At 51.2% G+C, this 21,727-nt stretch overlaps 1 protein-coding gene across 10 annotated transcripts in view; it reads right to left on the bottom strand.

The window, feature by feature from the left end:
• LOC139806570 (dual specificity testis-specific protein kinase 2-like) overlaps positions 1–21,727 on the bottom strand; it is a 25,183-nt gene extending 3,456 nt beyond the window's left edge. The window contains exons 1-9 of one of the 10 annotated variants that reach the window (XM_071766366.1): positions 21,646–21,727; positions 20,641–20,730; positions 6,360–6,558; positions 4,374–4,495; positions 4,193–4,241; positions 3,438–3,587; positions 2,518–2,691; positions 1,911–1,994; positions 786–872 (exon numbers count right to left, since the gene is read on the bottom strand). In XM_071766366.1, the coding sequence (XP_071622467.1) occupies positions 786–872; positions 1,911–1,994; positions 2,518–2,691; positions 3,438–3,587; positions 4,193–4,241; positions 4,374–4,495; positions 6,360–6,548 (855 nt within the window). In that variant the 5' untranslated portion in view covers positions 6,549–6,558; positions 20,641–20,730; positions 21,646–21,727. Of the gene's footprint in view, positions 1–785; positions 873–1,910; positions 1,995–2,517; positions 2,692–3,437; positions 3,588–4,192; positions 4,242–4,373; positions 4,496–6,359; positions 6,559–9,503; positions 10,065–11,118; positions 11,244–15,077; positions 15,204–16,949; positions 17,087–20,640; positions 20,731–21,347; positions 21,472–21,501 lie in introns of those variants that run through there. The other 9 variants (XM_071766361.1, XM_071766362.1, XM_071766364.1 and 6 more) reach the window with 9 other exon arrangements.

Genomic DNA, 21,727 nt, shown 5'->3' with positions numbered 1-21,727 from the left:
TCCTCCACCATCCTCTTCTTCCCTCTGTGCCTGACCCCACAGAGCGAGCCTGGGGAGCAGCTCCAGGAACCCCAAAGACCAGCACATGGCACAAGGACAGAGAAAAACAGCCCCAGAACAGGCCTGGCAGAAGCCTGCCACTATCCCAAAGGAACAGGAAGCCACCCATCACAGATACAAGATCTGAACACACAGAAATCTGAGCCAGCTGCTGATGGGAATCACCCCCAAAATTCAGGCAAGTTACCCACACATCCTCTGCCCATGCAAGGATTTATTTCCCTTTGCCACCTTCAGCCCTGAGCATTTAGGTGCATTATGATCACCCAGCACCTCTGCTCCCTGCCTGATCACTGCCTTTCCTTCTCTCTTCCTTTCAGAGATTAACTTCAATCCTCCCTCTTGCTTTGCCTCTTGGGGCTCTGGGCAGCATGGGGAGGCCCCCAAGCTTTCACCATTGCCTTTTATGTTAAAGCAACGTTGGAGAACGATGCTCTGGTGACATCTGTGAGGCCAAGGCTGGTGACAGCAAGGCTGGTGACATCCAGAGAGGACCAGCTGGATGCCTCTGCCCACAGCCTGGCTCAAGGAGAGCCTGAGCATCATCAGCAGCCTGCTTGTCACTCTGGGGCTGACACAAGGGAACAGCCCCAAGTGATGGCACTGAGAGCAGCAGGGTCAAGCTCTCCAGGGTTCAAGACAATTTTGGACTCTGTCAGACAAGTGTGATACAAAGAAAATAAAAATCCAATGAAAAAAGCCCAAAAAACTATGAAGGCTCTCACCCGACAGCAGCTTGCAGTGAGGTCCATGACTCGTTTGGGGCATTCACTGATCATCCCTTGGAAAGCAGCAACATCCAAGCCATAATCCTGCAAAGGATGGAGAAGGTAGAAAGATAAAGTTTCAGCTATGAAGTCCTTTAGAAGCTCCTCATTTTTCTCAAGGGATGAAAGCACAAAATGCTCATGGGTTTAAGCTGTTGGGTCTCCATCACAGCTATTTTACTGACGCCCCAGCAAAGCTCCTGGGGCAACATCAGCCCTGGCAGGACTGCAGAAATCCTCATCCGAGCTGGAAGCCTCCATTGCTTCTCTACCTGCTCTGTGCTCTGCCTCTGGGGCAATATTTGTCCTCCTAGAAAAGCTCAGACCAAGGCAACAAGAGCCACAAAAGCAGAAACCAGGAGAGGAACCAGGAGCAGTGCTGAGCAGCAGCCAGGCCAGGAACTGCAGGTAATTTGTTCTCCCAACAGCAACTGAGAGTTGAAGGGGTCCAGCCAGTTGCCTTGTGACTACAGCTTTGTCCCTTCAGAGTCTCTGAGAGGCAATTCTGCATCTTGTGAACACAGATGGAGCACAGTTCAGCTTCACAGAAACATGGAATGATCTCATGTCACTGCAGGTTCTCTGCATTGCTCCTTGGAAAGCAGCAATTTGCTATTTTCCTGATGATTTTCACCCCTGTTCAGGATAAATTTTCATTTTCCAATCTGTGTGAGGGAGACGTTGCAGATGTTGAAATAAAACAGTCCTTCCCTAAAAAGGGAAGCCCCTGTTTTGACACAAAAAGCAACATATTTGAAAATAAACGTTAAAAGTTGAAACGATCAAAAGTTGTGTTCAACCTGCCAGTTCAATGGAGAAGCTGAAATGTCAAAGCACAATGAAATATTTGGAATTAAGGTCTTTAAAGAGAAGTACTTCATCTCAAATTATTGATCTAACCTGAGGTTTGAAACTATGGATGCACTGAACTTCTGCACTGAAAATTTTTAGATGAGATTTTCTCATGGAAATACCTTGAGTGTGAACACACACACGTGTGTACAGGTCTGTCTGGTCCAGAGAGAAGCCACAATCTGGTACCATGGGGAAAACACCATTAGATTTGGCTACAGAAACCATTACCTGAGTCCTAGGAAGCACTTCGGGGTCTGCTGGGATCCTGCCCAGGATTTCACAGAGAACAATTCCAAAGGAAAACACATCCACCTGCAGGAGGGGGGGAGAGCAAAGCATGAGAAAGGGGAACACCAATGACAAGGTCCTGCTGTTAGTAAAGCATAAAAAGCCCATTGGAAATGGAGACAGTCAACCTCTAACCTTCTGGGGTTCTGAACCCACCCAGAAACACCACTTGGATTCCAGCAGCATCTGTGGGAAGCCTGGCCCTGGTGTCTGGTGCTTCTGCCACAGCTCTGCCACTCTCCACAGATCCTGACACAGGCTCATTGGGCTGTTACTTGTCAGCATCTTCTTCAGAGAGGCTTCACTGCCTGTCCACAGCACTTTCCCTAAAAGTTTTAACTTAACACAACCACACAAAGAACTTCCAAGTTGCTAAGCACAGCACTACTGAGCAAAGGTCCAGACAGCAGGACAGCATTTCCCAGGGAAGGAGGGAAATTTTTCTCCTGTTTGGAGATGTCTGAAAGCAGAGGAGACACTTTCACTCCCCCCACGCCCCCTGAGGAGCTCTGAGGATGAAGAGAGGAGCTGGGAAGCAGAGCTTTACCTTCCGGTCATAGGGCTCTCCCCGCAGCATCTCAGGAGCCATCCAGAAAGCAGAGCCCACCAGGGAAAGTTTCCTCTCCACATCCTTCACAGGCAGCTCCACCACCTCCCTGGCCAGGCCAAAATCAGTCACCAGAGCCTCCCGGCCCCGCGGGGTCACCCGGATGAGGCAGTTCTGAAAGGAGCCCATGGGCAGGGTGTCAGACACCCAGAAAGGTCCTGGACCGAGCAGCACCCACCCCACCACGCTGCCACAGGCTCCCTTGCCAGAGATCTACATCCTTGGAAGGTTAGGGATGGGCTGATCCCACCTGCAGCCAGGAAAAGTCCTTTGAAGCAGCTTTCCAATGGAAATGATGATCCACATCCTGACAGAGACCCTGAAATGCAGGTGTCAGCCCTGCTCACTATTCAGCCAAAGGCTTTCTGGAGGAATTCCTATAAAATTATCCTAATCCCAGTGATTTCAGGCTGAGAGGAGTCTCCTGAGCTCTGCTGGTGCTCTAGACACAGACAGGCACCACCTCAGATGTTGCTGGCTCCTGTTAGCATCACCTTCCTCCTTGCTGTGAGCAGGAAAGGAAATCTCTAAATCTGGCAGAGCTCCTCTTGCAACTGTTGGCAAAGAAAAACCTGTGGAACCCTGCACACATTTCCATCCTGTTTCTTTCCTGACAGCAGCAGCCCTAGGAGCAATGTATTTTTAGCTCTGTTTAGGTCTCCTGCTTGGCAAGAGATGAATGAGATGTAATGAGAGGCTTTATCAGGAAACCTTCCTTGCCTGTGAGGGATTAGCAGGGAGCAGAAGGGCAGCACGAAGACTGAGGTGCCCTGGTTAGAGCCCTAAGGGATCCCTGCAGGGTCCCCAGGCACAGCCCTCTTTAGCATTCCAGGAGCTGCATCCCCTTCCCAGCTGCACACCTTGGAATTGAGATCTCGGTGGTAGATGTTTTTGGAGTGCAGGTAGATCATGCCCCTGGTGATGTCAGAAGCCAAGTCCACTTTGTCCTTCCACGTCAAAGCAACATCTTGGCTGGCCAGGAGCTCCTCCAGGCAACCCCCATTCACGTACTGGGAACACAGACAAGAAGTGAGTGGTTGTGCAGCCAGGCACAGGCTCCCCTGCAGCTTCCTGGGTGCTAAGCCCTCCCTCACCAGCTCAGGAACCCCACCCTGCAGGATGGAGGTTGGGAATGGCACCACACACAGGGGCCCCTGGGCAAACACCCCTCCTGGCACAGCAAGTCACTGCCTGGCTCTGGGCTCTGCCCCATGGTTGTGTAAGTTGGTTACAGTCACCTTACAGGCAGTGGGATGGAGGCAAAAAGCCTGGCAACAGGCTGACAAAAAGCTCAGACAACACTTTCTGTTAACAAGTGTAGGAACAAAGGTGAGGTCCTGCCACTCTCCATCTTCTTCACCTTCTACTCCCATCCTACACCCCCAACTCCTCCTGGCCAACTGGCCCATTCTGGCCCTTTGGGGGTACCACACCAACTTGAAACACCCCAGCTGTGCCCAGCTGTGGTGCAGAAAGGACCAGAAGCCCCTCGGAGGCAATCTGGCAAGTCCAGGGAGTGCAGGAGTTGCAGAGGCATAAATGGGGTTACAGGGTATCTGCCCACCCTCCCTGCCAAAGGGCCACAGGGTCATCACCTGCCTGCAGCACACTTTACCTCCAGAATAGGGTACAGCTTGTCATCCTTCACACATATCCCGAGGTACCTAAGCAGAAGAACACACACACAAAAAGAAGCCATGAGGGTTCAGCTCAATCCCTCACCGCAGAACTGACTCAGAGACACCAGTCCCTGCCAGTGCCCAGTGCTGGTGGCAGGAGGATGGGGATGTCCCCACCTGACAACGTTGGGGTGGGAGAGTTTCTGCAGCAGGCTGATCTCACGCACAATCACCTCTTGGTCCACATCATTCTTGTAGATCTTCACCACCATCACCTTACAAGCAGCAGGCTGGGTCACCTGAAGCCAAGGTTGAAGAGGGACATCTCTTAAGTTCCCAGAGGTCTGCCAGCTCCTCCAGACCCTTCCCAACCAAAGGTCTGAATCCCATTTCCCTGCTGCCCAGCACTTTGCACGGTCATTTACACAAATGCAAGGTACTGCCCCTTCCACAGAAGCTCCTTTCCAGTGATGCTTGCCCTGGGTGGTTGGGGACAAATGGGTCCCTGCTGTCCCAGCACTATTTCTATCCCAAAAATTTGTGTGTTCCTTGAGTTGGAGAAGTTCCTCAACCCACACTGGGTTACCACAGAGCTGAATCCCCTCCAGTACCTTGCACACAATATTCCTTCCCAACTTTACAACACTGGAGGGGCTAAGTAGGTGTTTTTAGCATGAAAAACATGGCTTGGGGGCACCAAGGTTGGGCAGCACTGCAGGCAAGGGGCACTTCTTAGCTCTGCACAAACTCTCTGAACCACACAAAGTGTCCAGGTTTGTCCTGGATTGGTGTGAGAACCACTCTAAAGCCTCTAAGGGATTAAAGTATAACCCACAGAGCAAAAGGCTGTGCCCAGGCCTCTGAAGTATGAGTTGCCAAGTAGAATGAAGTGAATCCTCCTTCCTCAGCCAACCCACATGTAACAACTACTGAGAATCAGGACAAACAATGGCAAAAGCATCAAGCAGCCAGCCCAGGCTGGCACAGACAATTTTGGGTGTCTGTGTCCTGGCTGTGGGAGAGCTTTGGAAGACAGAATCTGCTTGGAAAGAGCTTCAGAGGCCCGTGGCCAATGATGCTTCACAGCAGGAGTGCTGCTGTTCAGGGCTACAAGCCCACAGAGCATTGGCTGACCCAAGGGGACCAGGAGTCATCAGAGCAGTCACAGTTGTGTTCAAGTCCCCAGACAAATGCCAAGTCCCCACAAAGGACTGTCCTGTGCTGAGTCCTCCTCTGCTGTCTTCTGACTATTTGACCCATAGCATTCCTTTCCAAAAAAAATTTTTTTTTTTTTACATTTCTTTTTCTACTTCAAGAAGTTACATCTTTCTCATTTACAGTCCATGTCTCCAGCCTGCCTACTGCTGGAATTTCATTCACTGACAGGGCAGGAGGAAAATGTCACACAAAAAGGAAACAGAAGCTGTTACTATGAGAATCTGCTAGATGAAGGAAACTGCAAGCAGTGGCAGCAGCATCCTGTGTAGGTGGGGAATGCAATTACTCAAGGGAGGCTGTGGTGGGGAGAGGTATTTTTCATGCCTTGCCCCAGTCTGCAAAGAGCTTCCATACACCTTTGGCTGCAGATTTCCCTGGAAGCTCAAGGGAATTCTTCCCAGGAATCAGCTTTAGTGCTCTGTCCATGGACCTGCTGTTCACCCAAAAGGCTTTATCACAGCACCAAGCCAAGGTGCATTAGAGGAGCACAGAAAGCAATTTGCACTTATCCATCCAACTTGGATGTTTTCTGCAGTTCCATGGCCAGATCCTGCCACAGCCTGACTCCATTCCACGGGCCACACGTGCTTGCACCAGCCAGGGATCTTACCCAGGATGTCTCAAGAGACCTCCCCTGGCAGAAACACCTTATGCAGAAGAAATGTGCAGTTCTGATGTTTATCATGGGGTTGGTCAAGCTAAGGAGCTGCAGGCAATGGTAGAGCCAGGCCCAAGGTGTTTCTGCTGCATCTGTGTCATGTCCCAACAACCAAGACCACACCTCACGTGGGAGGAGAGTGAAGGTGACAAACCTGACCACAGTGGGGATTCCGACAAGGAAACGAGCGTGGGGACAGGTTCCTCAGGAGAGGCACCATCTACATGGCCTAAGCAGCAGCTCTGCTGCTCTCACAGAAGTTGTGGGCTGGCTCCACATCAGTTTACCTTGTAGACCTTGGAGAAGAAGCCACTGCCTATCAGCTCGGTGCTGAAGCTCTCCCAGAACTCCAGCTTCCTGACTGCCGTGCGCAGCCGCTGCCAGCGCTCCGGGGGGCAGAAGGTGTCTGATGACTCCGTGTAGTACTGAGTGGGGACAGAGGGCTCCTGGGGGATCAGCCCTGCCTCACACATCATGGCACAGCAGCTGAAACACAGGGTATGGCACAGTGAGACATCAGTGGCAGCTGGAGACCCAACAAATCTCTGCACCAAACAAATCTCAGCATGCGAGACTAGGACCGAGCAAAGAGAGAAGGGACACTGAGCTGATGCACCCCAAACACTGTCTCCTGGATATTATTCAGGTTGGATTTGGATGATTTTAGTTCGGGACTTCAAGATGTCAAATCACAAAATTCACTTGCACCTTCTGAAGGTTTATGGCAGACAGGATGTGTCACCTTCAACACACAGTGGTGCAGCCCAGGAAAAGCAGAGGGTGCTCAGTCTTGTTCAGGCAGTTCACGTTGTATCAGAGGGCACTGTGCCTAAATTGGGCTCTAAACATATGTCCTGTGCTATACACTAATGCCACATCCATGAGCCCAGAGCTCTGGACAGGGCTTAGCTACTACTGCAAGACACAGGGCCATGGCTTGAGGGTGCTAGCAGGAAGCAGTCTGAAAAAGCATCCTGATTTGGCAGGTGCCTACAGGTCATTACAAGCCCTAAACAACCACAGAACAAAGAAATGCCCCAGCAACTCTCCTCTTGTGTGTGTTCTGAACTTTACTCCTGGCCCCAAGTGTCTCTGCTATAGAATCTTCCTCTTCCACTGCTCTGATTCTCACACTTCTCTCCCCAGCCTCCTCCCTCCATTCCCCCTCGTGCCCTTTATGGCACCAGGCTCACACTCCTCCCAAACCATCCTTCCCCTTATCCCACATCACTGGTGACTCTTTTTACTTCAGAAAATGCAGGGGAGGCAAATCAAGGGGAAAATGGGCTTCTGACATCTGGAATGAGGCAAATGGGGCAACTGTTCCTGAATATCTGTATCTTAGCTGTTCTTGGAAAGCACCAAGCTTTCAGCAATTTTAACCCAACCATCTGTGAAGGTCTCTGTGCAGACTGTCCTGATAACAACCCCATGCACAAGAAGTGCCACAGTACTCCTGGCTGATGGGGTGAAGTGTTTGAAAGAAAAAGAAACAAGACAAGAGCCAGTGGGAACAAACCCTCCAGAGCAGCCAGCAAGTTTGCTTGCCTTGGAAAATGGATGACGACTGACAAGGCACACAAAGGCCTTGGATATGGAAAGGTGCAGAAAAGAGTAGGAAAAAACCCAGCTGTAACAACTTGGCAGTCACCAGACTAATCCCAGGCATTATCTCTGCTCCCTTTGAGACATCTTTCTTCATTTTCTGTGATTTTTTATTTTAGTTCTGAAGACTCATTGTAAAGACCCCCTAACTGATGTCATATGGCACTGATTTCACCAGCATTTCTAAATCTCATTTCCCCCTGATATTTAGTTGATGCTACACAAATGAAAAACCAGAGCAGGGCACGTGGGTGTTTAAAAGGAAGCAGAACGTGTGGGAGCTGTCAAGCATCTGAGCTCAATCATCCCCAGCCCACCCTCTCTGTCAAGAAAAACTGTGACCTTCCTGCTGAAATGTTTGAGGCATCATCCCATAGTGAATACCAGAACCTGCTCCTTGGTTCAGCCCAGAGAAGAGGGATGAAAGGTGGGGAGGGAATGGGGAGGGAGGTGGGGGCTACACTTGAACAAGGGCCAAGTTCCTTGCACACCCAAACACGCCCCACAGGAGGTGAAAGTTGCTCTCCTTATCTTTGGGGTTCCCAGCTACGACTCCGAAGACAAATCTCAAATCTCAGCCCCTCTGTGGTGTTCCCAGAAGCCAAGAAATTATTTTTTACATCAAGGACTGCTCTCCATGAGGTAGAGCAAAGGCTCTGCTGGTGAATCACTCCCCAGTGATGGAGCTTTGGGGCCATCTCTCCTCCAATGCTAAAAGGCAGTGACAGCACTTTGCAAGCCACTGATACCTCAGCAAGAAACCATCAGCACTGCTCCTTCTCAGGGAGAACACGGTTTCTACCCTCTCCTCCTCAGGAGGTGACGAATCCTCTTTGATTCACCAGCACTGAGGAGGGCTCATTTCAACAACCCATTTCATCATCTCTGCCACCCAGATCCCCCCAGGAGCTGCTGTGATGGCCAACAGCACAGCTCTGCTACCCTGGCTGCACCAACAGGCACACCAGGAAAACACACTGGCTTCCAGACTCTGTCTTAAAATAAACACGACTGAGGCTCCAGGTCAGAGGTTTTTGAACTGCACACACAGATAAATTAATTCACTTTTTTTTTTTTTTCCCTGCAACAGATTAAATCAGGTTCAGAAAAAAAGCTACTTCAAGAAACAGGTGATGGTGATGGTGATGGTGATGGTGATGATGATGGTGATGATGATGATGATGATGATGATGATGATGATGATGATGGAGGCAGCAAGGGCACTGGGCTTCTCCATCCCACAGGATGTATTCCTTCCTTGGCCTCCCAAAGCATTTTCACCTCCTGCCCATAGGAACACACCTGGCTGGAGTGGCACTGAGCTGTGGGTGCTTGCTCACAGTGCTCCAGATGTTCAATAAGCTGCTGAAGCCATGCCTGGTGCTCTGCCAGCTGTTCCTGAGCAATGCCAATGCTCCCCTGTTGAGCTTTCACATAAGAGCTCTCACCACACCTAAGGAGTCATTTTCCTTTGAACCATCTGCCTCTTCTCAAACCACGAGACACCACTTGGATCCTGCCAGCTCTTCCAACACCCATGAAAACCACTGAACAGAAACAGCATCAAAACCCCCAAAGCACCCTTAATCCCATTTTGGGGGTGCTTAGAGGGTATGAGCTGAGCTTTGCACTTTGGGAGCCATGTGAGGAGAAATTTGCTATGTTACACATGGAAAACCATCAGGAAATGGCTCAAAATCACAGAACTGCCTCAGCACCATTTTGGAGAAGACCCAGTGGACCTGAGCCCCATCCTCCAGCCAGCTCTCCACCCCTCAGAAACAAGGGGATAAGTTGGGTGAAGGAGACAGCTAATGGGGACCCACCTCCTGTTGATTGCTGTATGCAGAGACCTTCAGGGAATGATGGAAAGAATGAAATCCTCATGGCATCCTCAAGCACTCTGGTGCTGGCATTCCCCTGGGGACAGGGACAGCCTGGAGGGACAATGAAACCCTGCTTTTCTGATGCTTTTCTTAGGAAAACTTTAACCAGGATTTCACATTTTCAGTCTTTGAAATGTGAGGTGTGCAGACGCCAGAGTCCCCACCATGACCATCTCATTCCACAAGATCATTCATGTACAGCACAGAAAAATCCTGCTCCTGCCCCATCCACTCAAGTATCTCTGCAGATCTGTCCCTGTAAGCATCAGAAGACCCCAGAATATGTTTCCTTTTGGCCGTTTTCTACTCCCCAGCCAAAGCAGGGCTGTAGTAAATATCCAGCAGATCGAGCTGAAATGCAGTTAGAGCATCTCAGGCATTGTATTTCCCAGTAGTGGAAAATTAATCTCAGCAGCCCCATCAGCTCCAGTTGGCTTGTCCACAGCAGCAGCTAAGCAATCAATCTTTCCAGGCAGCTTAAAATTAACAAGCAAACAAACAAACCAACCAACCAACAACAAACAAACAAACCAAATATTTTAAAAATTGGAGCGAATTTTCAACCCCCTCTCCTGCTTTTGAAGCCCTCTTCCTGCAAACAGCCAGAGCAGAATTATTTCAACAGGTTTAACACAGCCTGCTGTGCTTTGAAGCTTTCCCAACACTGGAAAAACATATTTTCAGACCTGCATTATGCAGCTTGTGCACCAAACTCCACACACGCTGAAGAGATGAAGTCAGGAGGTGACGAATCCTCTTTGATTCACCAGCACTGAGGAGGGCTCATTTCAACAACCCATTTCATCATCTCTGCCACCCAGATCCCCCCAGGAGCTGCTGTGATGGCCAAAAGCACAGCTCTGCTACCCTGGCTGCACCAACAGGCACACCAGGAAAACACACAGGCTTCCAGACTGTCTTAAAATAAACACGACTGAGGCTCCAGGTCAGAGGTTTTTGAACTGCACACACAGATAAATTAATTCACTTTTTTTTTTTTTTTTCCCTGCAACAGATTAAATCAGTTTCAGAAAAAAAGCTACTTCAAGAAACAGGTGATGGTGATGATGATGATGATGATGATGATGATGATGATGATGATGATGATGATGATGATGATGATGATGATGATGGAGGCAGCAAGGGCACTGGGCTTCTCCATCCCACAGGAACTAAACCCCTGCTAATCAGCTGGAGGCTGCAGGAGGTAAGTAGGGAAGGGGCAATTTAAATGCCAATGCCTTGAGATGGAGGTAACCAGGCCCAGCTCACTCAGCACAGCAGCCAAGTGCTCCCTCAGAAGTTCAGCATCTCCACAGCTCTGTGGGGCACCCTGTCCCTGTCCCTGGGCACAACTGTGGGTGCAGGGCAGACAGTCCCTGCTCCAACAGCATCCAGGATACATCCTGCACAACATGTCCCTTCCCAGGGGAGGGAAGGAGGACGAGCTCAAGTCCTGACATCTTGGGGCAGGGTTCATCTGTCTTCTTGGGGACAGCACCCCAACATGAGTTTGCCTCCCATAACATCCTGCTCCCACTTCTCCACTCTTCACCTTCCTCTTGCCACCACCACCGAATCCAGCACTGGCTAATTAACACCAGATAACTTGTGGAAGGTTGAACTTTTGCTGGCTGACAAGCTGCCCACCTCTGCTGCAGGCCTCAAAAATCAGGTTGCCCCTGCCAGGGCAACTGTTTCTGCAGATATAGGAACAAGCAGCATTTGTATGACAAGATGTTATGAGAAGTTTCTCAAGGCAAACAAGCTGTTTCCAGAGCTCCACACACGTCACAGCCAGCTCATGCCATGGCCACTGAATGCAGTAAAGTCTCTCTCTGGGGAACAAGGTATTACTCAGCAGCTCCCACAGGGCCAAGGAAAGAGAAAGAGATTTGCACCCGATGCGAGCATTTCCTTAGCAGTGGAGCACAAGAGACTGAGCCCCCGAGGCAATCCCAGCTCCCTACAGATATCTCATATTCCTGCAAAGCAAGAATATTCAGCTGTTGCTAACAGATGGAAAAAATACAGCCAAACCATACAAAAAACAAGTTAAGTGACTTGTCCAAGGCCACATGATGAGCCAGAGTCAAGGATGAGCTGTGAGGGGTGGGAATGGCCTCTCCTCACCCTGGGCTCACAGCCCCAGCTCTGCTCCTTTGCCTTTGGGCTCTCACTTGCAGCTGGCACTGCTCACTGATAGCTCTCTTCACATGTTTTTTTTCTTCTATGAATCTGCCCAATACAGTTTTTGCAGCTACAGAAACATTTATCCACAGAATGTATTTTTGGCCAAAAACCGCAGAGCTTGGTAGCAGGGTCTGCTGCACAAGGAGGGATGGAGAGCTGGATCTGCTGTGACAAGGACAACTGCAGGCCATGCCTCTGCCAATGCTGCCAACACTGAGTGCCTGGCAAGTCCCCCAGCGTGGTCACAGAGCCCTCACCCAGCTGGCAGGGCAGCAGCAAGCTCCCTGCATGGCCACCAGTGAGAGTGTCACTGTCACTGCCTTGCTACCCACATCCATGGTGATGGGTGGCAGGGAGGAACCCAGCAGGACCCAGCCCTGAGAAGCTGCCTAAAAACAGCTCCAGAAAGCTGCTGGAGACACAGGTCATGCAACTCACATCTGCAGGACATCCAAGTCCACTTCCAGGTCACTGTAACTCCAGTGGCTCCAACTGGTGGGTGTGCAGCAGTGTGGAGCTGACCCAGTTTGTGCTCCTCAGCTGGGGACACTGGGGACAATAAGGAGCATGGTGCTGGCCAACCACTGGCTGAAGGGCAGCACCAGGATCAGGTTCAGCAGCAGGGGATGCACCCAGGTTCCAGCACTCACGTGGAAAATCAGATGGGGCAGGAGCCAAAGCATTTGCCATCGATGCTCAAAGTTTACAGTTGCCTCAGAAACTGGGCTCCAAGTGAAAGCTCCCTTCATGTGAACCCAAGCTGCTGTTTTTACATGAAGTTTTCACTGCAAAATCTGCCCTTAGGGGAGAAGATTGTGCAAGACTTAATTTGACCAGCAGGAATGACCCTGAAGAGCTTTCTTTGCAGCCCAGGATGTTTTAAACTGCCTGTAGAAAACTGTAGCAGCAGCAAACCAGCTCACAAGGGAGCCGGTAGCAGCTTTCTCCATGCAGCAAGAAACAGGGAGGTGGCAGGAAAATTACAGCTTCTGCCCTAAGTGGGCTTTCTCACTTTTGTCTCATACTCTGCAGGCAACTCCTGTGCCACTCCCCAGGTGCAGGGACATTTGGGTGCAGCCTGCAGGTACCAAACATGCTGCTGAAAGCTTTGTTAACTGGTGTAGGAAGGTGCTTTGGCTAGGAGAGAACCCACGGTTTCAGTTTGTGAGCTTAAACACTGCCTTGGGATCCTCTGAAACATCACTAAAAAGCACCAAATCTGAAAATTTGGTGCAAATCTGACAATTTGGGCTAAAAATTTAAAGAGAAAAAAGCAGCTGTGTATTGACAGCAACCATCAGCAGTGGAGACTGCTGAGGGATCTGCTGAGTGCAGAGGATGTTGCCTGGTGGACCAGCTCAGCAGAGCTGCTGGAATCACAGCATCAGTGCCTGCTCCTCACAGAGTGACAATCAATGGGAAAAGGCCCAGAAAACATGTGCCAGGTACTCTCTACAACTCCCTGAAAGGAGGTTGGAGCCAGGGGGGGGTTGGGCTCTTTTCCCAGGCAACTCTCAGCAAGACAAGAGGGCACAAGAGGTCTCAAGTTGTGCCAGGGGAGGTTTAGGTTGGACATGAGAAAGAATTTCTTTAGGGAGAGGGTGATCAGGCATTGGAATGGGCTGCCCAGGGAAGGGGTGGATTCTCCATCCCTGGAGATATTTCAAAAGAGCCTGGATGTGGCACTCAGTGCCATGGGCTGGGAACCACGGGGGGAGTGGAGCAAGGGTTGGACTTGATGAGCTCTGAGGTCCCTTCCAACCCAGCCCATTCTAGGATTCTATGATTCTACCCTGAGTGCCAGCCCCAACTCCCACCTGTGGAAGGACCATGGGCCAGGTCAGGACCCTCCAGCAAAGTCCCTGCAAGGTACCAGGGAGCTCTCAGTGCTGATGGGCCCATCCCGTGATGATCCAGAACCCCAGCTTTGCAGTCTGCTGTGTCCCTCAATCTCACTGCTACGACCCAGCCTGAGTTTATGTTTCCTGTTCTAGGACAGGAACATTGTAATTATCCCCTTTTATGCCCATCCACATGCAGGTATCTCTGCTTTGAACACTGCTGGCCTCTGTTTGGCCCCTTGCAGATTTGTGCCAGGCTGTCACTGACCTTGCATGGTAACAGAAATCCTTCCACTACTCTCTGATGGTTTTTTACTGTTTGTTTACCCCACAGCTTTACCTACACTTTGCATACAGGCTTTACATAGCCTCCAGCTCAGTTTTCCCTCTTGTCTGGATGTTTGGGGTTGTTTTTTTTTAAAAAAAAAAAAAAGAAAGAAAATCAAGACACACTTGGAGCTGAAGCTGAAGGCTGGAACCTGTAGCTCAAGCATACTCTCTCCTGGGTATTTTGTCTGTACAGGAACTGCCAAACTTGTCAGGGAAAGAGACATTGGAGCTATTGGTCCATGGATGTGGGAGAATCCATCCTGGGCTGCCCATTTCTTGAGGCAGCAGCACCCTGCTCCCAGGGCTGCTCTGGGCCAGCTCTGTGTCTCCAGTCTGGGTGCACCAAGAAAGGGCAGGGGAAGAGAAACCTTTTCTGGGCTGAAAACTCATCTTTCCTTCAGCAAACCAACCCAAGCCAGCACCTGCACAGTGTCTGCAAGCAGCATCAGAGCAGCAGCGAAGCCAAAGGAGTTGCTTGGACACAGGGAAGGGTGACACGGAGCAACTGCCTTGGAACTCCACACCAAGCACAAACTCTGATGTTTTCTCCCCCATTAGGATCCACTTTTTTCTTGCAGTACTCCGGAAAGCCCAGAGCTCTTCTCCGACAGTGCGAGAGACATTTGTCTCCACGGACAGGTCCGGGGGGCACCTCTGGCTCTGCGGGGGTCACGGATGTCCCGCAGCTCCCCCCCGCCACCCTTCAGGAGCAGCTTCCCCATTCCCCCGCCCCAGCCCCGAGCCCAAAGCGGTCGCTGGGCAGGGGTCAGCCCGATCTCCATCCCCGGAGGGGGGAACGCGGCAGCTTCAAAGCCGGGAGCCCAAGGCTCAAGCGCCGCAGAACCGGAGCGTCCCGGTCCCGGGTCCCGCAGCGGGTCGGAGGACGGGGAGGGACCACGGAGAGCTGCGGGATGCTACGGACGGGACCGGGAACAACGGGATCCGGTGCAGGACCGGGGACAGCGGAACCACGGAAGGCTGCGGGCGGGGCGGCGGGGGCTCCGCTTCTGGATGGGAGGAAGAGGAGCCCGAAGGCGCCCGGGGAGTGGGGCGGGGTGGCCCGTGTCCCCCGGCCGGCCCGTTCCAAGACAGGGCGCGGGGCAGCCTGGGCCCAATTCGACGACTCCCGCCCGGGCCGAGCGCAACTCACCTGCTCGGGCTGGGCCCGGGTCCTGCAGGACACAGTGCCCTCTGTTCGGCCCGGCCCGACCCCACCGCCGCTCCCCTGTCGTGAGCCCGCTCGGTTCAGCCCGGCCCGGCTGGTCCCGCCCGATCCCGCCCGCCCCGCGGCCCCGCCCCCGCGCCGTGCCCCGCACCCCCCGGGAAGGCTCCATCACCCCCTCCGGTCCCCCGGCTGCCCCCGCGGGCCCACTCGGGACAAAGGCCACGGCTGCCGGGTCAGCTGTCCCCGCCCAACACGAGCCCAGGAATCCCTCGGCATCAGCCACCTCGGGATCTCAAACCTCCTCCCGGAGGCACCGCAGAGGAGACCCCCAACTGTCCCCCCCCCCCTCCAGGGGTCCCCCCTAGGCTGGAAGCTCTCCCCGGCATCCCCAGGAGGGCAGGGGGCTGCTCCACAGACAGGCACATGGGAGCAGGAGCCGGCCTGGCACGGCCACCAGCTTCATATCAAGGTCCCCAGACTATTAAATGGTGACAGATCCTGGCACAGAGACTCCCCGGTACCTGCACGAAACCAGAAGCACCCAGCTGAGCCCAGTCTGAGGAAGGGAAACACACGGATCTTCTGCTGGGGTCTCTGACATGGGGCGAGTCCTTCCACCTCTCCAGCTCTGCTTCTTCCTCTCATCCCTTGTGCTTGCACAGAGCACCCACCAGCGCAGCCCCACGGGGCACACCGTCGTGACCCCCACTCGTGCAAGGGGCACACCAGCATTGCTCCATTGGTACAAACGCGGGTGCCCGTGAGCTGCAGCAACCCCACCCATCACAACAGCACCTGGGACTCCTTTATATGTGATGAGGGCAACACAAATGAAAACCTGTGTGATGCAGGAGCCAGCTGGGACTTGAGGAAGGCTGATGGGGACCAGGGCAGCTGGGCAGCCACAAGCAGAAACATCTGTGCTGCACTAGTGACAGTGCCATGCTCCAGAGGAGGACAAGCTCCCAGGACAGCAATGCCTGACCAAGGCTCGTGTTCAACCCCTGCCCTCTCCACAACATTCCGGTCCCCACCAAAAAGCAGCAGCCAGGGAGCAGGACAGGCAACAAGGGGGCAGTAAGCCCCCTGACTCCTTCCCCCAGCCCTGCCGGGTCCCCCAGGAATGCCCCAGGCTGGTGGGGCAGGGAGGCAGAAGCAGCTATGTGGGCTGCAAAAGAAAAACGTGGAAGAGGCAGTCTCTCCTGAGCAGAGGTCCTTAAATCCCCTCTGCAGAGGGATGTAGCATCCAGGGTACTTTCCTCCAATAAGAACAAAATCAAATGGAGCAAAGATGGCTGGTTGGATAGGGCAGGAAGTTTCATTTTAGGTGTGTTCCTCACCCTCTTCCCCTGAAGCACAGTACACTCCATCCACATCTGCCACAGGGCACTGCTACATGGAGAGAACCATCTGGCTGCTACAGATCTCAGGTGCTGCCCGTGTCTCCTCAAAGCCCCAGACACTGTGTCAAAGCCTCTGGTGCATCTACATAACAACTACCAACAAGGGAACCAACACAAACCTCTTTTCTCTGGGATGTCCAAGGGTCATGGGCACCACACGAAGGTAGATACCACAGATCACAACACAAGATGCAGTTTCAAAGCCACCAACTTGTACAGAAAGCCAGTATTTAGCCATCACTAGCTGTGGTGCTCTTAATGGCTTCCAGATACCTGACTTCAAAAATATTTACAGCCTATTCACTGCTATCTGTAAACATGGTTGCTAAGATGCAGCTGCACAGTAAGAAACCACCTTCACAAGCATACATGTGGAGCAAGGATCCAAGAGTGGGGCAGATCCTGCACTGAGAGCACAGCAGCAACCTGCAGAGCCTGGCCCAGGCATACTCACAAGTCAGGCTACCAACTCCTCCCTCAAACTGGTGGCCATTTCAGACACATTTTCTTCTGACCAACACGATAAATGGAGTGGGAACAGATTTGCATGTGTGGCATCAGGAGCTTGTCAGCAAACCGGCACCCCAGGGCTGTTGGGTTGCCTGTGTCTGGGTACCTGGGCTTCCAGGGCTCCATTTCCTTCAGGGGAAAATGGGAAAGGGGTTAATAGGGACTAAAATCAACTCCATTCAAAAGGCAGATGTGTAAGCAAGCTCAGCAAAACTAACAGGTTAGCCAGGCAAGTCCATTTGCAGGGTGAAGCTCCCATGACCCCCTTAGGATGCAGATGCTTCCCTGGTTTCTTTGGTGGCAGCCCCAGGCACATCATTCCTGGGCAGTGCCTTCCCCCAGGCCCAGCTGGGGCTCTGCTTCCCTGCCCTCCCTCCTGCCTGCTCCTGCTGCATTCTCCATCACAGCAGCACATTCAGTGGTGAGAACTTTTCTCCTCTTCCTCTCCCTTTTCTCAGCACACAGACACCCAATTACTGGGGCTGAGCACCTGCCTTTTCTAGACCCACACTCATGGAAAGGCCACGTCTGCCAAATACAGCCCAGTGTCACTCTGGAGGTCATCCTGTGCAGTGCAAAATACTTGTTCCCTTTGTTCTCCTTGGGGAATACCTTCTAGAAAAGACTTGTTCAATGACACTCTCTCCACATGTAATTTCAGACACATTTGACAGAAGGGTCATGATCTCAGACGTGTCTATTTTGGTGAGAACAGGCAGCACACAGGGAACTGAGTCCCTGTTTGTGCTCCCAGTACAGGAGGTGCTGCAGCCTCCAGCAGACATTCAAGAATCTGCACCCCAGAACAGCTGCCTCGAGGTCCAGCAGTGGGAGAGGCTCTGGTAGGAGCTCAGATCTTAGACACCAAGGACAGCACAGCAGCATTCCCATCTGAAAGAAACCCTGGAAGAGAGCCCCTAGCCAGCACAGGGACTGCCTCTCTCTGCCAAAATACCTGCTGCCAGCATGGGGTAACGTGGGATGATCAGAAGATTGTCAGCACTGAACAGAGCACCACAGAATTGGGTCCCTTTGCCTGCCCTGTGCCAGCATCAACCTCCTCACCCACTGTCCTGTCAGCCAGACCTGAAGACTGATCCCTTGGAAAATTAACAAAAGGAAAAGGAAACCATTTTTTACCTGGCTTAGCTCCCCAATCCTGCTCTTTACCCAACAGCACAAAGCTGTGCCTGGGAGGGATGACAGCAAGCACCTTATGGTGGGAGGGGTGTCCCCATCTCCTCATTGACAGAGGAGGGACAAGAACAGACTATTTTTTTTTTCAGGTTATGAACAAGCAAGTATTTTAATTTCTGAGGCTATTAAGAGCCTTTTTAAAAGACATTACTTTATTAGGACTGGTTTACACAAAAGGCTGTGATGAACAACCTTTGCCAACAGGACAAACCTTTGCCAGCCTGGGCACACTCAAGACCAAGTGAGTGGCCAGGTTAATGTGGCCTGGCTGCAATTTCAGAGCCAGCTTCCCACCTTCTCTGCCTTTTGGCCTCTGCAGCACACAGGAAAACATCCAGTGCTTCCCTTTTTGAACCCTTGACCTCTCTATTTTTGATCTCCTAGATCTCCTCTATTTTTATCCATTTGCTTCACATGCTGGAGTGCAAGGGCCTCTCCCATGCTTACCTGAGCATGTAACAGGTACTGCTTGATCCCAAAAGAACTTTGGGAATTCTTGTAAATGAAGACACACAGATCCTACTGTCTCCAAAGAGGAAACTGGACTTACTCAATTACTACCTGCAAGGCTGTTTATAATGGACAATATGCTTAAAGCCTCTTTTTCTTTTCAATACATTTGAACATCCCCTTTCCATCCTGTCAGATAGGATCAGGAGACCTTTCTGCTGACAGCTCATTAGCTGACAGCAGAAATCCACCAACAGAAAGGCAGTGCCAAGCCACAGGACAAGTGGCCAAACTCTGCACTTTAACATAACAGGAACTCAGAAACAGGTAACCTGTGGCTGAGAAAGAAGGATTTACATCATTTTGAAGTAATAGATACAATAGAAAGGCAGCCATCTAGAAATACAGGACTGCACTGTTTGGGTCCAGAGGTCACTCCAAGCAACCCCTGCTCATTTATTCCACCAAGGAGGAGGATTTGACCAAGAGAGACTGGAAGGAGCCTGGAGCTGCCAGGGCTGAATGTTTGAAAGTGCCACAATCGAGGGACTTCCCTTCTCAGTTCAGTATCTTTGTATGAGTTTAATATTATTGACAGAGGAGGGACAAGAACAGACTATTTTTTTTTTTTTTCAGATCATGAACAAGCAAGTATTTTAATTTCTGAGGCTATTAAGAGCCTTTTTAAAAGACATTACTTTATTAGGACTGGTTTACACAACGGGCTGTGATGAACAACCTTTGCCAACAGGACAAATGCCTTTTCCCATGTCACCTCATGGATTTCCCTAACCTCTTAATAAAGCTTGGCAACGACTACAAATCCTTTCTTCTTCCCTCAAAGCCCTGGATTACACACTTTGCTGCCATTACTTACAGCCTAACTCTGCAAAGCTCTTTGGGAAAGGTTTTAGATAAGCAGTAGTCTAAAAATAAGATCATAATCCTGCTGCATGCATGCATGGCCTCACCCTGAGCACATGTAGGACCACAGACCAGTTCCAGCCTTTCCTCTCCACTGGAAAAGCAAACAATCTCCTGTTAAAGTGTTCAGTTTTCTTTGTAACAGCTCAAATTTTAAACTAACATGTCTAAAGATTATCCAGAGGCTTATGAAGTTGAAGAACCTCCTGTGTCACAGCCTTCTCTCTGGGGAGATGGGAAGAAAGTTGCTTGAGCCTCAACTTTTTCAGAAATAAATCTGCCCAGGAGCATCGAGTTGGAACAGTTAAAAAAAAAAAAAAAAAAAAAAAAAAAAAAAAACCAAAAGCTCCCAAAACATCAGGGATATAATCTTAATTGTAATGAACTGTACTTACTGAAAGCACAAACCTGGGAATGGAGGCAAATAATTTAAAAATAATGTAGTTGAAATACAACGCAGAACTCCTCTAATATTTTAATTCTACCAAATTCATACAGAAAGCACAATACTATTTAAGTCCTAATGCACTAAAACCATTTTTTTAATCTTATGCAACTTTCAGACAAGAACCAGGATCTCTGCTCCTCCTCAGGCAGGAACCAGAGGACAAAACCAGTCCTGAAGAAGCCCTGGTCAGAGCTTCTCATGCATCCTCTCTCTGCTGCTCTTCTTTCACCATGCCAAGACAGGCTGGATCTGACTTCTTGGTTTTGTCATCCTGTGACCACCTGACCAGCTCCATCCCCACGGTGCTGTTGCCACTGTGTGGTTGCAGATGGTAACACTACCCGTGAAAATGCTGCTTCTGAAGCTTCCCACCATGGCTACCACCTTTAAATCTTCCTAGAACACCTTCTCTGGTCTTCAGTAAGCTAAACCCCTTCCTTTATAAAATAGAGAATTTCTGTGACATTCACAAACATCCCTTGAAGCACTTGCAGCACTTTGAGTACGCTGACAACGTACTGACCCTTTGGGGTGAAAACAAGCCTCTTTTTTTGCCTGTTTATTTAGCACCTGGCAAAGGTCAGGCTAGACCATAGGTACTGCTGTGCTTGCTTACAGTCACACTGCCAGCTCCAGCCCTGCCCAGTTTGCAATGGAACTTTCTCCACACCCCTTCTCCATCATGGCCACACAGCCTTTGAAGCATCTGGAACTAAAGACAGAGAGAAATCACTTATTAAATTATTTCATGCTACTCATGAGTTTCTCTCAGAGTCCCCTCTCTCTCCAACCACAGGAGTGCACTTGTCACACTTGTCACACGTGTCACACTCTTCTACCCTCCTGCTCAGAGTGAGCAGCATCCTCCTGATGTCCTCTCCTTGGCTGGTCCTTCACCCACCACTCCTCACTGGAGAGGAGGGCACAAGCCAACAAACCCCACTGGAGTCTCACCTTGATTTCCTCCAAGGCTACATTCCCAGAACCTCAACTGGGTTCTGCCATGGCCCTGGGTTCTGCCATGGCCCTGGGTTCTGCCATGGCCCTGGGCACTGCCTGGGCTCTGTCTCCTCCCCAGCTCTTCCTTCTCACACAAACACACCACAGGTGCCACAACTTGTCCTTCCTAAAACCAGCACCCAAGATGCAAAAGCTGCAGATTTTTGAGGAGCTGAAGCCAGCAGCAAGATGACAGGGAAGGGGGGACCTGGCATCTTCATCCCCAGGCTGAACATGGAGCTCCCAGCATCCCAACCAGAGCCATGGAGACCATTCCATGCACCCATCACCCCCACAGCCTTGTCCCAGGGCTGTGTCCTTCACCTGCTGTGCAAAGAACAGACACGGAATTGGTGTTTGTTTTATCCCCGGGGAAAAGGCTGTGGGGTGATCCCGTGCAAAGCTTGCACAGGTGAAGGAAAACAAAAAGGAAACGTCAGTGAAACTTCAGTGATCCTTGGCCACTGCCGCTCCGAACCTTACACGGGAAAGCAGAAATTTACCGACTGTCCGACTGTCTCTGCTGGGGGATCAGGTCGGCAGCCCCAGGTCTGATGTCCCCTCCTCCTCCCCATGCCACAACCCCACCGGGTTCCGAAACCGGGGCTCTGGAACCGCTCACCCCCCGCTTCAGAAAACAACGAGCGGCAGCGCGGAGCCGTGAGGCACCGCCCGGCCCCTCGCAAGAGGAGGGAAGGAAGGAA

The sequence above is a fragment of the Heliangelus exortis genome, chromosome 22 (assembly GCF_036169615.1).
Source record: "Heliangelus exortis chromosome 22, bHelExo1.hap1, whole genome shotgun sequence".
NCBI classification, from domain to species: Eukaryota; Metazoa; Chordata; class Aves; order Apodiformes; family Trochilidae; genus Heliangelus; species Heliangelus exortis.
Note: the sequence above shows the minus strand (reverse complement) of the source record. Positions and strands in the feature narration are given on the sequence as shown.